Source organism: Peromyscus eremicus, chromosome 14, assembly GCF_949786415.1.
Source record: "Peromyscus eremicus chromosome 14, PerEre_H2_v1, whole genome shotgun sequence".
Lineage (NCBI taxonomy): Eukaryota > Metazoa > Chordata > Mammalia > Rodentia > Cricetidae > Peromyscus > Peromyscus eremicus.
In genome coordinates, this window is record NC_081430.1 from 37,755,251 (window position 1) to 37,772,607 (window position 17,357).

Genomic DNA, 17,357 nt, shown 5'->3' on the forward strand with positions numbered 1-17,357 from the left:
CAAAGCTTATGCTGGGACCACACTACACGAATCTCACTAATTTTTCTCACAATCTTGGAAAGGGGCTATTATTTTGTCTACTTTTCAAATTATTAAGTAGAAACGAAAATAGGCTAGGAATATTGTTTTACATTTCATGTACAGGAATTAGAATCCAAACTCAGTCTTTCAATTTTTTTTCATATTAAAGTTTTTTTTAAAGGTTTCCCTAATATTTGGTTAAAGATGGAGACTGTTTTACGTACTCATTCACTTCTCCTGGTTTTTATGTATATTTCTTTCTAAAATTTAAGGTCTTAGACCTTTTCTACTTAAGCAATGGATTGTAAAATTGAAAAAGAAAAAAATGTTTTTAATATATAAATAAACATAATATATGGGTATTTGAATGTTTTAAAATGTTAATGTTTCAGTTTTGGCTATTAGCAAAAAATGTGCTGATACGGCTTTGGGGACTTTCCATGATATTTGCATTTTACATCTGGAAAATCTAAGTGTGTCCTTAGAAGCTGGGCTCAGGATCTTGCCCTGGCCATGGGAGAACTGACTGGCCCCTTGTCCTGTGCGAAGTACTTAGCGTTGAAGTATCTAGAGTTGCCTGGCTGGCACGCACGCACACTCCATCAATCTTCGTGCCATGGGATGTAATCATTGGTGCTTAAGCTCTAATCCTGATCTCTTCTCTCCCTTCCCCCACAGGTCTTCTCTCTGGAGTACTGCGAGCTGTGCTATGGGAAGCATTGCCTCCGGTCAGCACCATGAAGCCTGAATCTGCCTCTGCTCTGCTCTGGGCCCTACTCGGCCTGAGTTCTCAGTTGCTTGCCGTTCCCCTCCCCAGGGCCTGCTTCTGCTAGACAGTAGAACCTTAGCCCTGGTCCTGGGCTTGGACCTACCATTCACCTGGCTCACTTCACTGTTTCCTCCTCCTCCATCACGGCCTGGGGCTCCAGCCCTGTCCTTGGTCTCCCTGGCTAGGACATTTGCCGGGAGGGGCACATTTCTGAAAGCTTGTTCCTACCCTGGGCTCCTTCTCCTCCTTGAATCAAGGCCTCCGGATCCACGCGGATAGCTGAGATCTTTTCTTGGAGCAAGATAATTCTTCCTCACCCCACCCCTGGTTTGTCCCACCCAACATCCCCTGTCTGTTTCTTCTGTCCCTACTGGATTTCTTGCCTGTGTGCCTATCTAGGGCTGTGTTGCTCCTTCTCCTCCTTCCTCAACCTCCTAACATTCCTGCGTGCTCTCTTCTTCTTGTGTGTTCTCTGTGAACCACGTTGTCTTCTCTCTTCCATCACCAAAGCCTAACCCTGCCTCCCACCCCCCAGGGCTGTTCCCTGGCCTGTCTATTCCTCTGTGCTCTGGCCCAGCAGCCACAATGAGCTTTTCCCTCCCCTCCGTTTTCTTCACCCTAAAGGTGAGCATCTTTCTGGGCTCCCTCGTTGGGCTCTGCCTGGGTCTGGAGTTCATGGGCCTCCCCAACCAGTGGGCCCGCTACCTACGCTGGGACGCTAGCACGCGCAGTGACCTGAGCTTCCAGTTCAAGACCAACGTGTCCACGGGGCTGCTCCTCTATTTGGATGATGGTGGTGTCTGTGACTTCCTCTGCCTCTCCCTGGTGGATGGCCGAGTTCAGCTCCGCTTTAGCATGGACTGCGCTGAGACCGCTGTGTTGTCCAACAAGCAGGTGAACGACAGCAGCTGGCACTTCCTCATGGTGAGCCGTGACCGCCTACGCACTGGGCTGGTGATTGACGGCGAGGGCCAGTCTGGGGAGCTCCAGCCTCAGCGGCCCTACATGGATGTGGTCAGTGACTTGTTCCTCGGTGGCGTCCCTGCTGACATCCGGCCTTCTGCCCTGACCCTCGATGGAGTACAGAACATGCCCGGCTTTAAGGGATTAATGCTGGATCTCAAGTATGGCAACTCGGAGCCTCGGCTTCTGGGGAGCCAGGGTGTCCAGTTAGAAGCAGAGGGACCCTGTGGCGAGCGTCCCTGTGAAAATGGTGGGATCTGTTTCCTCCTGGATGGCCATCCCACTTGTGACTGTTCCACCACCGGCTATGGTGGCACACTCTGCTCCGAAGGTAAGAGTCCCCCGCTTCCCCCCCCAACTCCTTCTCCCTGCTACAGATCCTCCTGCTGAGTGACTGGGTGAAGGCAGGAGAGGGCTGGATTGAAACCAGCTCTATGCGCAAGTGCAGCTTCAGCAGAGTGCTGTATAACTGGGCCTCCTTCTCCAAGGAAGTGGTAGAAACTCATCTCCTTGCTCTCAATGGAAAAAGGCACCGGATCTCAGCAGGAAGAGAGTACAGGCTACTCAACCGTGCACTCTGACTCAACTCCAAGGGCTAGGTGGAGTAGACTGCAGAGTGTGTATACAGCTCAGCAGGATTAGCACAGAAGGAGGAGCAAGAGAGGGCTTGAAAGCAAAGGGGCTGTCTCTGCCACTCCTGACTCTTGGAGACTTGGACCCCATCTTCTTCCTTAGCTTAAGCAATGCCCTGCAGAGAATGGAGGTGGATGGACTATAGGGTTCATGCTTGGCCCTGTTACAATTCAGTCTTGTTATGCCACCCCTTAGCCCATGAGAGGCAGCTAGAAGGGCGTCAAGGAATCATTGGAGAATCACCTTTCCTTGTCCTAGCAATGAGGTTATTTTATGAGGCTCCTCTTTAGAAATGGCTTCCTTTCTTGAGTGCTCCATGTACTGAGATATGTGTGGATGGGCACAGGGCTGGACTGTAACCTTGTCCAGTGGAATCCCTCAAACTATGCTGGAAAACTGCCTACATCCAACTACCGCTTGAGACAGGGACTAAGGGATGGAGAGAAGGAGGGAAGAAGAGAAGAGAGTAAAGGAGAGAGGGAGGGAGGCAGGGAGGGAGGCAGGGAGGGAGGGAGGGAGAGAGAGAGAGAGGAGAGAGAGAGAGAGAGAGAGAGAGAGAGAGAGAGAGAGAGAGAGAGAGAGAGAGAAAGAGAGAGAAAGATTTTCCTGCAAAGGACTTAAGTTGCCCCAACCTTTCCACACTAACTTCCTAACTTCCATTGGGTGTTACATGTGAGGAAGTACTTTAATATGACAAACACAAACAACATAAATTCCTGGCCCCCTGCACTCACTCTAGGCTTAGATTTGGAGAAGAGAAATCATTGAGGTGATCAAGGATGTGAGAACTGAGGAGACAGGTGTGTATCTCAAGAGGGTAAGAAGTGGAGGACACAAAATGAGTTACATTCTGATTCTTCTTGAGATGTTTTGTGTTGTCAACCCATTGGGCCCCTCCATGGAGGTGGTGCCATTCTTTAAGGAAGATGAGTGGTTCTCAACCCCATCTGAACATTGAAATCACCTTGGAGGAACTGAGAAACTTTCAAGCCATACCCAGGCTTATGATACCAGCATCTCTTGGGGGAGGGAATCCCAGCAACTCTATTTTTAATATTCCAGATTCTCATATGATCCCAATGTACAGTCAAGGCGAAAAATTCCCTGGTACAGGGTCAAAGAGGTCAGAGTGATGTTGGAAACCAGGGTCTCTCTTGGGGTTCTTGGTCTCATTAATAAAAGAATTGAAGAATGGGCTCAAATGGAAGCCTGAGGAAAATTTTATTGGGTTAACAAACAAACAAATGGTAGACAAGCTGTAAATCTAAGCAGCTTCCCAGTGGCAGAGAGAAGGAAACAATCCTTGCCCCTTGAGATAATCTGGCATGGAAGTCAACCACATAGCGAACAGGCAGCCACATGGTAGGGAGTGGAGTTTTCAAGAAAGAATAAGGAAGCCCCAAGTGCCAGGAAAAGCATTCTTAGGCTATGACTAGGATCTGAAATCAAAAGACAGAAGAGAAGAGAAGATAGAGATGCCTGTTGAAGGACTCAGAAAGGTTCACAGACCCAGCTGAACCTTGTCGTGGCTCCTGGGGACTGCTCTAGGAGGTGAGGCTTCTAGGAAGGAAGATTATCTCATGAAAGAAATAATTATTCCAGCTCTGTCTTTAGAGTGTCTTAAGGTGAGCCTGCCTTCCCAGAGTGGTCCTGCCTCTCTGAGGGGTGGTCTCTTAATCAGATCACTGACCTGCCCAACTGGAATATTAGATCTCAACCCAGGCCGGATATTTCATTCTCTTGTTCAGGAGGAAATAGTTTTCCCTTAACGGGCTGTTGCAACTGAGTCAAGAGGGTGGGGCCAGGTAAGTATCTTGTTCCTCCCTCTGTTCAGGTAAGGGCATATTTTGGGATTTGTTTCTAACATTGTATTTGTGGGTGTTCCTTTTGGGAATTGTCCATCCTTTATAAAGCAGGTTATGTTTGATGTACTATGAGCTATGTTAAGATGTTTTTTAAAAGTTAAACTAAGTTTATTTTACAGGTGGAACATGTTGGAGACTGACATGTTGGGAACTGGGTAGGAGGCTCCATTGCAGGTTGTGCATGGGTTACTGTGAAAATAATCCCCTGTTGTTCTGTCCTTTACCAGGCTAGGTTGTACATTTCCCTTCTTGTGACTAGACCTTAGGAAAAGGAGATGCTGACACATACATCATCTCTTTAGGCCCACAGACCTATCCAACCCACGGTCCCCAGACCACTTGCTTCACCAGATAGCTCTGAAAAGCGTTCAGCACATGTTTAGATGACATGTCATGTTGTAGTGTTAAAAGGTGGGGCACCCTTGCAGGCTTTGATTTTTTCCTCATTGAAAATTGGCAGAGAAGAGGACCGGAGTTAACACATAAAACATGCTGTTGGAATGCAGTTATTAAAGGCTTCTTATGAGCAGGTGCCTTTGGAGCTGACTGACGCTCCAGAGCTTCGTGACTTGGGGGAACGTTCTGCCTGAAGAAGACGCTGACAGGATCACTTGTTTTCTCCTCTGCCCAGAGGATCTGTTCTGCTCTCAGCGCTTGCATTGAAAGCTGGCATTCTTCCTTTTGAGGGACCAGGGTGTCTGCAAGTGTGTTGTTAACTTGCTGATTAGCTCTGATTTTGTGTGTGTGTGTGTGTGTGTGTGTGTGTGTGTGTGTGTGTGTGTGTGTGTGTTTCAAAAGAACTCATTTCCTCCAGGCAGGTTTGGATCAGCACTTTCAGCAGGAAGAATATATATATATATATATATATATATATATATATATATATACCGTATATATGTATGTGTGTAAATTTTCCTTTCTCTTTTTATTTATTTTTGTATGTGTGTTATTCATTTCTCAGTGGAATTTCTTCAGATTAAATGCAGTTGATTTCTAAGGCTTAAATGCAATATGTATATTTTAATAATTGTTCTTTCTGTGAGGTCCAGGGTTCAGATTTCTTCTTCAGTACAGAAAGGAGCAGAGCAGACAGACTCTGTGATAACTCACACCTGGCTAGCCTGAAAACAGAATGACCCCAAAGTTTTGGTGAAAACAGTTATTGGGAGGTAAAAGAATTTACCATGGTGACATGAAGCCTGCTGATCCCAGTAATTGTCATCATGTCTGATCAGTCACAAAATTGCAATTACAAAATATCTGGTGCCTCCACACATTGTTAAGTTTTGTAGAGTAAGCATAAACACTTTCTTGCCTGTAAAATATGGAGTGGGAAAAGTCAGAGCAGTTTCTAAGTGTCAAGAAGATATACATACAACATGATAAATAGCCTAAACAAATGCCTGCCATTTCCCTAAAGATAATGTGAAGAGGGCAGTGGACATGTAGCCACACCTCTTTCCTCATCAGATCACACGTACCACAGAAGAGAAATCAGGGTACTTTCCCACGTTAGTGGGGCCTATGTATCAAGCACCCAGTTGTCCCAGTTTGTGGGATGGACCCTTCCATTTGAGAGTATGAGGGTCTGTATTGTACTTTACCTGTTCTGAGACCAGGGGCAGCTGGGTAGGCTCCTGCAGCTTCCTGTGGTCTACTTGGGGACTGTTGGAGATGGCCTTTGTAGTCCATTAGTTTGTAGCATACCTGCAATGTTGCTGTTTGCTTGACCTCTCTGGCTCTACATGCCTTAATGGCTCCAAAACATGTCTGTACTGCACCCCAGAAAGAATACACAGATGCACCAATCTCTTTATGTGTTTTGGGTTGTTCTGATTCCATGTGAGAAGAGGGGAAGACAACAGAGATAGTTGATGTGGGGGACCTGGGCCCAAGGGTAAGAGGTAGTGGACACACTGTCTTCTCTTTCAGGTGAAGGATTGTGAACTCTGGCTGCAAACTGACTTCTGAACTCAGGAAAGCTTCAGCCTGCAGCTCATGTTCTCACTGATAGTCACACCAAGCATCACGGCACACAATGACTGTGTAGAGAAGAGGTTTCAGGTTCTTACTTCTAGGTATTATGTTTATAAACAAAGTGCTTTGATTCCCAACCAGATCGTGAGGACAGAGGAAGGGCAGATAAGACAAAACAGTTTTCAAATGATGAATGTGGTTTGGAATTTAGGGAGGGCATGGTCCAGCACTCTCACTGGCCCTTTTGTCTAGGTCAGTCCTATGATGGGAGCCTTGAAATTTAGTGACCAGAGAGTGAATAGGTGTCCCCAGCTTCCTCTAGGGACAAGTCTCATCATAGGCTATGGAAATTTGTCATTACCTCAAAATGAGTTGAGATGATTATTTTTGAAGTATTCTTAGTTATGAAAGTACATGCACTGAATTTCTTAGCAAGCTCATACTTGCGAAGCATCGATTCACTGCCAAGGCATATAAAGCTTAGTCCCAGTTTCCCTGAAGACTTCATTTAACATGAAGTCAGCCTGCTTCAGAGAGGATGGAGCCAGGGAACAATGGAGAAGGTTTGGACTGACCTGGTCTCCGGAATGAATCTCATGACATGGGTCTATCTATGTCACATATCATTTGGCTGACTGGCAGTTGGCTTGACTGATGTCTCATCACTGCTGTGTGGTCTTTGTATGCCTTCCAGAAAGCCAATGTCAGTGACTTTTCTTTTTTTTCTGAGAATTGTACCACTTTTCTCCCCACTCTCAAAACAAGAGAAAGGCATCCACCCAGAGAAGACTGCTTACCCCTAAGCATTCACGAGGTTCTCAGCACATTGTTAAGGTACCAGAGATGCCCTGGTTGGAACTTCCTGTTGGAGTAAAACATGGCCCTCTCCCTTCCTTTTCCCGAATGTATACTCCGTTGCAATTATAACATGGCAATCTGTGTTAACTCTTCAGGCCTTGGAAGCCTGGGAACAAGGTTGTGGTGAGCAATCAGAGGAAAAAAGGTAGCTCTCTTCCCAACATATCTCTGTGGTATGGAGAAGGCAGAAAAGCCGAAAGGTCTTACAGTGTACACAGAGGAGGTTCTGTGCTTCTGCACCCTGACTTCCCACCTCGTATTCATGCTTTCTGTGGGATCAGCCCCTGCTCTCTCCAGCCCAGCCAGCCATCCAGTCAGCCAGTCGTCAGCCAGCCAGCCAGCCAGCCAGCAGGGGCTGTCGCTAAACGGAGCTTGAATAGGGGTCTGATTGCTCCTTTTCCCTCCTCTCCTCCTGATTACCAAGTGAGATTTCCTGGGTATGCTGTATGCTAAATGGCAGAACAGCCGCCCGCCACTTGCTCCAATTATCCCTCTTTTAACTGCTGAGGGAGAACAATTTTTCTAATCTCCCCCCTCCCATAATACCCCTGCCTCCTCCCTTAAAGAAATAAGACCCCCTTTTCCTTGTTCTCCCTTCAGTGGGCTGAGAGCATCCTCTTTCCCTTTCCAGAGACCGAACACCAGCTGCAGGCTGAAAAGGGGGTGGGCAGTGGGGAACGATTTGGTCCACATTCAGCAAGGTTGAGGGTCAGGCAGGCATTGTGACAGGAGCCTTGGAGTGGCACGTGAACTTGAATTTGCATTTGGTAATGAGATGCCACAGGCCCCAGCACTGGGGGCTAATTATTTTCAAGACCCCTATCTCCCTTTGCAGGCTGCCCTGGAAAAGATGCTTTCTAGTTCCTGGGGCAGCTGCCCATCAGCTGAGTTCTCTCCTCCCCCGCCCCCCCCTCCTTCCTTCATGAGGAGGAGAAGTGGGATGCAGGCTGTGCTTGGGGGATGGGATAAGTATGTACATATGCTTTCTGGCCACTGGATTGCCCGTGTACTCACTGGCTCTGCAGTTTGGTCCATAGCAATGAGACTTCAGAGTGTACCTGAAGTGAGAAGCTGTGGGGTGTGTCTCTGCTCAAGGTCAGTTGCCCTTTTGTGGACAAAGTAGTATTGGAGCTATTGTTGCCGTTGCCATTGTAGAATATCAACATTTGCCTAACATTCTGGTGCATTCATATTTATTGGCTCATCTGATCCCCACTCTCCTGTGAGGCTGATGTAATTGAACATCTGTTTTGCAGATGAAGAAACGGGGGCAGAGAAATTTGGAACTCCAACAAAATTTAGTAAAGTGGCTAAGAGTGTGATCCCTGGGATGAAAATAATCTGGACTGAAATCTGGTCTTGTCCGTTTATAGACTGTGTGTATTTGGATAAAGTTTGTGACGCTTCAGTGGCTTCATGGACAGTAATGAATAACAACAGCAACTCCTAATAACCACAGAGCATTTGCTTGATATCCGTATGGTTATAACTGCTTTGCATGCGGTCGGTCGCCTTGCAACCCTCAAAACCACTCTTGACACACAACTATAGTTTATCTTGCAGGTAAGAAAAGTGAGAGATGGGGTTAAATAATCTAAGATTTGCAGACAAAAGGCAAATCTAGGGTTGGTACCCAGACTCTCTGGCTTCAGAGCCCACCCTCTTCATTATGTTCTGTTATGGCCGTAAGAAACCAGACCTCAGAGTTTTTGAGGACATTGAATGAGATAGAGTGTCAAAACCTATCTGCATAGACTTTGGGTAAGAACAGTGTCTGTCCATGAGGCTTCACGGAAGTTTTGAGCTTCGCCTACCTCCGCCATTTTCCTGTATCTCAGTTTTAAAGATGGCAGAGGCAGAAGGCAGGGGACGTCAGGGGGCGCACAATCAAATATCATTGCCGTCTCTCTGGTTCAAAAGCAAGGGGTGGCTGACTATGATTTTTCAGTTGGACCGTATTCACAGCATTTTTGTCTGCCTTTGGCTCCCAAGCAACCCACAAAGGTAGAGGGCAGGCTTCACCTCTGTGAGTCGGTGAGGAGATGCAGACCCCAGCATATCATTGAACTCGTTATGTGTAGAAGGTGTGAGACTGAGCTTGGCTGCTGCCTTCTCTCAAAATGGAGCTCCCAGACCCCCAACATGACATTTTACTCCCACTAAAGCTCCCCTCATTAACACAAATGGCCTATGTCTCCATCGTGAAATGGAGCATTGCCTCCCTGGATGTCTAAGATAAGCAAAATGTCAAACTCCTGGTGCAGGAGGTTATCAGCTGGGCCAGTCCCAGGAGCCTTGCTGTTCCCAGCTGGGGAGAGCAAGAGAGAATAGGAGAGAAAGGGAAAACAGATGAAAATTAGCATTCGGTTCCCACCCTCAAGACCTTGATTTGCAGCAAAGTAACTAGAGACTGGACCCAAGGGTCTCCAGGCAGTCGGAGCAGAACTACAGCATCTGGAGGAGCATCGCTGGAGGAAGACAGCCTCTTCAGACTTACCTTTGGGTTCCTAGGTACCAGGAGATGCCCATCACCCACTCAGGGCTGGTGATAAATGGACGTCCCTAGGTTCTTTTCTATCAGACTCCTGGTTTCCGGCTGCCTTCTGTTTTCCTTCACATCTGACAAACTCCTTCTTCTGTGTTTATTCTTTTCTTGTGTGTGTGTGTGTCAGGGGCCAGGATGACAGAGGTGGATTTATGATGATGAAATTAAACCTTTGCTAAATCTTAACTTGCTTGAGCCCCTTCCAAGGCCTCAGACCTCATTTTATATTTGCAAATTTTTTTTTTTCTTAAGGACCCCCAAATATCATGGGCTTCAGGTACCACCTCTATGCACCGGCCCTGGTGGAGAAGACTCGTTGCTGTCCAGTGATAGCAATGCCACTCTCGGTGTGTGTGTGTGTGTGTGTGTGTGTGTGTGTGTGTGTGTGTTTCCCTCCAACCAGTGACTGCACTTCATCACAGACATGTGCCACTTTATAACCAACAGAGTTGGAAGAGCTCTGGCTGGGGAGGGTGGGAGGGGGGAGGCCTAGAGGAATACACTTTGTAAAGTGAGGAAGAAGTAGCTTCAAGAATATCCAGGGGTAAAGGGAGGAATTGTTTGCAAGCATTTGCTGCAGATTCGGAGGAACAAGCTAGTATGTAAATGGAAGGATAACTCTAGTCATTCTCCCAGGCTTTTCTAGCTGAGCTGGGCATCTTTGATTTGGTTAGCGCTCTGGGGGCTGTGTTACAGGTGACAGGCGGTGACCAGCAGAGGAGAAGGACAAAGTATGGCTCCCCAGGCCTGTCTTCCTGATCTATTTGGAAAGTGACATTGCCAGTGGGTTGTCATTAATGCTGCTGTTCTCCAGGAACTGGTGTCTTTAGGTGACCGATTTAGAAGCGATATGGGGCCCCTTTTAAATGTGTCATTGTTTGTGCCTGCTCACAGACCTTGACTTCTGTCCATGAGGTTCCTGACTGGTGTATTTTCCAAAGTGCTTTCTCTCTCTCTCTCTCTTTCTCTTTTTATAATCCCAGGAACCAATCGCTTTAAAAATAAATTGACCTCATAGTCATCCGGCTGAACTTCCTACGTCTATTCAGTGATAAGCCTTGCTTTGCATCTAGTCCTAGAAATGATGACTGCTTTCAGCTTTTGTGGGGGATGGCCCTATAGTGTGCAAGGAAAACAAGGGTCTGAAAGTTGCATTGATGGCAGAAAGGTAGGGCAAGAACTACAGGGCCATCCAGCTCCTGGTGTGCAGATTTTCTAGCTGTGAAACACATTTAGGAGCCTTATTTAAATACAGTGTGTGTGCACACCTGTGTGTGTGTGTGTGTGTGTGTGTGTGTGTGTGTGTGTGTATACATACATGTACATGTGTGTGCACGTGTGTGGAAGCCAGAGGAAAACCTCAACTATTGTTCTATTCTGCAGGCCCTGTCTGTCTTTTTTTTTTTTAAAGGATAAGGTCCCTCTTACTAAGTAGGTGAGGGTGGCTAGCCAGTGAGCCTTCAAAAGCCACCTCTTCTCATGTCCTCAGTGCACCCCTCCCCACACTTTTTAAAATAAGGGTCCTGGGGGTCAAACTCGGGTCCTCATGCTCGCAGGGCAAGCTACCCCTTCCAAACACAGTATCTCAGTAGCTTAGAAAAATGACCAGGGAGTTTCTCCTTCAAGTTTCTCGGTGAGACACTATTCATCACTCCCTTGTCGTCTTGCCTCTCATCTGCCGCTTTGGTTTTCCTGAAGTTGCCTGGTGTGACAGTGCGGTATCTGTGAAAGAAAGGCTCTTCACAGTCCGGTGACTGTTGGGCACACTGGGGCTGGAGTCTCTGCCCTAGGAGACAGTGCTGTCCAGACAACCCCGTAACCGGTTGCTCCTCTAGGTGTGACTGGAAGAATGTTGCCCGCAGCCCTGGAACACAGAGAAAGTGCGCTGAGAGAGTGCACAGCTTATTTACTTAATAAGTTGCTTTCAAATAAAAATGAGGGCACCACTTGTGAGGCGAGATAAGCTGGATAGCAGAGCCGAAATCACTTGCTTGTGATCCAAGCCGCAAGAAAAGAGCCAGCCAGGCTGGGAGGTCAGTGAACACTCAAGGTTTCTTCCTCCTGAGTCGTTTTCTGAAGCTGCTTTGCCGCTCCAGATGGGGCCCTGTTCCTCGCCTGCTTAGTTCTGAAGGGCTAAAGGAATGGGGAGGAGTGGGGAGTGGGCTTGGAGGTTGATGAGCCTCTGATCCGAGGGCTCCTAGAAAGACTAATCCTCCTGCAGCGTATTTGCTCCATCTGGGCCAGAAAAGACAAGACGGCAGCTTGGATAGAGATGATATGGAATAGAAAGGTGCTGGGAGCCTGCCGCCTTTTAGGGGGTGGGTATTCTGAAATCTGAAGAGGGGCTCTTGCAGTACAGAAGAAACCTATGAGGTTAGAAGTATGGCCTTTTGGGGAGGGAGTTCTAACGTGTTTCTATGGCCGTCTAGCTATGATCTTTCCATGGAAGCCAAAGTACATTTTTAAAGGGTGCAAGAATGATGAGTTTAGGGCAGCTCTGAGGTTGATTAGGTTTAACTACTTAATTGTCACAGCTTAATTCTAACTACTACCCTTCCATCAACATCAGACTAGTCAACTGTAGTCACCTGCCACGGTGAGGGGCTTGGTGGTTTTTCAGGTTAGTTTACTGTATCTCTGATTGCTCAGAGTATCAGAAATTTCTGTCATTAGGACACACTGTGCTTCCTAGCCACATTGTCATTGTTCCATTCCATTTAAATCAATTCTTTGTGGGCCATGTGGGTAAGGAGGATGAATTCGAGGATAGCTGAGTCCTGACCTATCTAGATTTGTGTGTGTGTGTGTGTGTGTGTGTGTGTGTGTGTGTGTGTGTGTACGTGCTTACCTGTGTGTACATGCATACATGCTCACTTATTTGTGGAAGCCAGAGATCAGCATTGGTGTCTTCCAGTATTGTTCTCCACCTTACCTTGTGAGACAAGGTCTTTTGCTCATCCTACAGTTCACTGACTCTGCAAGACCACCTTACCAGCAAGCCTCTGGGATCTTTCCTAGTGCTGGGATTACAAATGTGGACCACCATGTCCGGCTTTTTACATGGATGCTAGGAAATAGAACTCACATGCTTGTCTTGCTTTATTTACTAAACCATCTCCACAGCCCATGTGTGATCATCTTAAATAATGTAGGAAAGACTGATCTAGCCCAATCCAATGCCTTCTGGTGCTCAGCACTGATCCAAGGTACATTAGGTTGCTCAGTTAACTTGCTTTCTCTTCTGTGCTGTTCAGTGGTAAGCAGGTGACTTACACTCCAGTCATTTGGTTCACAAGGAGTTTGCACTGAGTAAGTTTCACAGTGAGCCTACCCCAAGCCCTCTTGGCTGTCTTATTCCATCTCTCCAAGATGTGTTGTCTCCCTCTGCTCTCACCTAGATTTAGCATCTGCATTTCCAGTCTCCTGGAAAGCGTGAATTGTTCTGCGAGGAGATGAGAAGTTCTGGAATGCAGTCAAGTAGAGGGAGAGGGAACTTAACTGGACTTCTTTGACAAGTTCAACCTGATAGTCTGGGTTGTACGTATCAACAAAAGTATGAGGATTTGGCTATAAAGCCTAGTAGGATGCTTTAGTTTTCTTTTTGTTGTTGTGCTTTGGTTGGTTTGTTTTTGTTTTTTAGATAAGACCATGAGATAAAACAGTGCAGAGCAGTGGCTCCTGGAAACTGGCCTGGGAACCATATGCCCTGTTCAGAAATGCTTCCTACTCCGACAGGTTGCCCTGGCTACCACACGTTCTTGGCACTGGTGGGCAGAAGTTTCCCAGAGAGTGGTTTAGGCTGTGCTAGAAGTTGTTCCCATGTTGGGATAGACTGGAATCCAGTACACAAATTCTCTCCTTGGACCTCAAAGAAGTGAGGCCAGTCTTGGCTCTTGGCTAAATCTATATCAGCTGACATGCTGCTGACATGATAGCAAAGAAAAAGGAACAAAATCTCATAAATTTCATGACTTAAAATGGTTTGCTTTATAAAAAATTTATTTTATATGTATGAGTGTTTTTTTTTTTTCTAGCCTGGATGTGTATGTACCATGTGTGTGCCTCGTACTAGCAGAGGCTAGAAGAGGGCTTCTGATCTCATAGAACTAGAGTTATGGATGGTTGTGAGCCACTGTGTAGATGCTGAGAACGAAACCTCTGCAAGGGCATCGAGTGCTCTCCACCACTGAACCATCTTCCCGCCCCCAAAATGTTACTTTTAAAAGAAGCTGTGAACATTGTTTTGAGTTCAAGAAGTGAGTTTGAATTGCCCAGGCTTCATGGACCACACACATCTGCTGGGAAGTAGATGCGGCCATCTCTACAACCACAGTGTGCAAGAGCTGACATGAGTTTAGGATTTTAGTGCTGTGGAAAGTTTAGGATGTGCTCTTTCCAATGTTCAGCCTTGAGTTAATGCAGAGCAGGGCTATTTCTCTCCACATATATAACCAATGGCTACATTTTAGTGTATCTGTTGGCGCTCTTTGTCCTTCCTATCTTTAATACGCATTATGATTGGTCAGCTGGGGTTTCCCATTCTTGTTGCAAGAGTGTATTTGAGAATGGACTCTCCTTGGGAACTATACAGCTTGGAACTAAGAAGGGGGGTTTCCTCCTTTTCCTTTGTAATTGATATTCATGCAAAATTGTATGTTACTATCATGTCTGATACAAAGAAGACACTCAGTAGGAGTTTGTCACCTTAATGAAGCATTGTGTGTGTGTGTGTGTGTGTGTGTGTGTGTGAGAGAGAGAGAGAGAGAGAGAGAAAGAGAGAGAGAGAGAGAGTCATGTTTCAAGTGTATACCTATATGTCTGAGTTTGTATATTGGTATGTAAGGGCTGATTAACATGTGGGTAGATTCAGGTTTCTATGCATATGAACTTAACAATATCTATTGAATAAAGGAATCACTGAAGTCATTCATCACCTAGACCACACTGGCTAACATCAGAAACACTATCTCTTTCAATGGGAAAAGTAGTGTTTATGTGGGACAGCTCTAAATGAATCTTTGTTAAGCGTATACACATTCTCTTTGGTTTGAATCTGCTTGAGAATGAACTCAAAAGGCTGTTTTTTGGTGGTGGTTTTTGTTTACAAACCAATGGTTTTTCTGTAACAATTACAGGCAGCCGCCAGCCTGGGATCATGTAAATGCTTGTGAAATGGCTCTTTGAGACATGCATGTTGTTGTCACTGGAGATGGAGAGGACCCATTAGTTCCTGTAGATTCCCTGGAGAAGATGAGCCTCACTGGGGATAGGATAATTGTCCTTAGATAAAGGAAAAGCTGTCATGTAGAGGAGGAAGTGGATACCTAGGCCAAAGAGTTGAAAGAATGAAAGCTACATAGGAAGAATGATATGACAGAACTGCTGGCCCACAGATCACATGCTTTGTCAAGCTATATCACTTCGGGGTACAGAGGGTGCTGGAGTGGACCTGGGAGGAGTGTCCTGAGTATGTGCTAGCATGTACATGCTTTCAACTCAAGGACTCCCTGGCTCTGGGACTCTCTGTAGCCAGACCCTGTCTCCTGTCTTATTGTGTACATCTGCCTTTCGAAGAGGTGTGGGATATAAGGCACTAGGTCAGCAGCTTCTAAAAAATGGTATCAGGAAGAGATAGCCAAACACAGTTATCACGTATGCGAGTTGTTCATACATAAACATTTCACTACGGGGAGACTATTGGAAAGATTTTCTTTGCTAACGAGGGATTTTGTTCAGAAAGGATTGGAGGCCACTTACCAGAGTGGAGCTCAAATCTACATTCTTCACAACAGCTACTGTAACAGTATCTCACTCCACCTGTGAGGTGGAGATTGATTCTAAAATATCCCTGATGCTAGGGTGGGGTGTTCTCAATGGTCTTCGGTTGTGTTTGTTGTAGCCTTGTTGATCTGGCCAAGGGGCTCCAGAAGGTACCCAGTTACATCTTATCCTTTGGAGGCCTCACAGTTGCTAGTATTACCCCAGAGCTGTTTTCAACTGAAAAATCACCTGCTGGGGGCAAGTTTAGGCTCCATAAGAGGAAGTCCTTTGCAAAGCAGACTTTGATGTATATTCATCAATGTGGTGAACTATGGTTTCTATTTACTGGAATAGGTTCATTTATTGAATTTTCACTAAGTGAATGACTGTTATCTACTAGTATGGTCTCTGCCCTTAAGGACCTTAGGGTCTAGTTTGGAAGCCCATCAAGCAGAGAGGCACACACACACATCGGAACTGTTCTAGGGTCACAGGCCAGACAGGGAGTTTGAAGTAGGGAGAAACTTCACAGAAGAAATTCTGGGACAGGACTTGTAAGTTTTGGTTGGCAGTCTGGCAGAAAGGAGCATTCGGGGCAATCCTAGGAATTAGGTGATGCAGCTGGTAGGACTCAGTGTCACTGTGTGTCACGACCTGGGACCAATGGGAGAGGATGAGAAGAACAGTTAGGTGGGGAGGCCTTTTATGCTTTATATGGATTTTGAACAGTTTTCATAGTTGAAACGCTTTGGAAGTTCTTCAGTGGGGCAAGTAAGAGGCAGATTTGAAGTTCTGGGCAGTGTGCGTGATGGGTTAGTGATTGGAAGGCTTCAAGCCAAGAGGCCAGAGGGAAGCTGCTGTGTGGGCTTGTGACACAAGAGCGTATATTGGATGAGGAGGGAGTGATGAGAGAAGGGCCAACGACGAAGATGTCAAGGAGAAGCATTAGTAGTTGGGCAAGGACTGACATGTGGCTTTGGATTGAGATTGGGTGGCTCTGCCACGTGTTAGTTGTGCAAACTTGGGCAAAGGACTTCACTTCTCTGTGTCTCTTTTTACCATCTGTGACACGGGATGATAATAGTGCCTGCCATTTAGGATCGTCTGGGATTTCAAAGAGAAAGTGGCTGGGGTTGTGGCTCAGTGACGGAGCACTTGCCTAGCATATACCAGGCACTGGGCTTGTTCAACTAGCAAAGTAAGTGCTGGTAATTAGTACACTTGTGGTTTCTTTAGTTCTGCCCAGGGGTGGGGTGCTTGGATAGGAGGCAAAATGCTTTCTTAAGGAAGTAGAGGCTGAACCCAGGGAGCCTGCTTGATTGCCTCCTCCCATATCTGACTCTCTGGGGCTGGGAGCAGGGGCTGTGCCCATGTTCCAAATGCTTGCTCTGCAGCATAGTTTTCCAGGAATTTCAGGACACAGGAATTTTCACCCAGCTGTGTTGTGTGTTGCTGTTCAGCAATCTGAAGTTGCTTATCCAGCGTAAGTCAGAATGGGGAGCCTAGGGAGGAAGGGGGGGGGCGGGAAACGCCTTCTAACATTTTTCTAAGCAGAAAAAAAAATTGAGGTGTTAGGGACCCAGCTGGTGTGTGACTGCAACCAAGAAATGCAGCCTACGTGGGCATACGTGCTCATATAAACCCCCTCCCTAAGGCTTTGAGGTGCTCTTTGAAAGGTACTACATCCTGTTTCAATGAGTACTTATTTGTAGGCCTACTCTGTGTCAGATGAGGCCCTGAGGTTAAGGGTGGTGAGAAAGATAGTGGCATGTTCATACTGTTCCATGGATGCTCTGAAGGCAGAATGAAGATTGATCTCTGTGGCCCAGGGGTCCCCTTTTGTGGCTGGCATAATAAAAGCTGAAATTTGGGGTTGTGGCCAAGATACTACAAAGCTTTTCTGGATTCACCATTCTCATACTCGGAGCTCCCCTAGTCAGAGGATGCTGGCTGAGGATCAGGAGTG

At 46.5% G+C, this 17,357-nt stretch overlaps 1 protein-coding gene across 9 annotated transcripts in view; it reads left to right on the forward strand.

Annotated features, from left to right (window-relative positions):
- The first annotated feature begins 1,375 nt into the window (after positions 1-1,375).
- Positions 1,376-17,357, forward strand: part of Nrxn3 (neurexin 3) — a 1,488,381-nt gene continuing 1,472,399 nt past the window's right edge. For all 9 annotated transcript variants that reach the window (XM_059279967.1, XM_059279968.1, XM_059279961.1 and 6 more), the window contains exon 1: positions 1,376-2,084. In XM_059279967.1, the coding sequence (XP_059135950.1) occupies positions 1,376-2,084 (709 nt within the window). The remainder of the gene's footprint in view (positions 2,085-17,357) is intronic.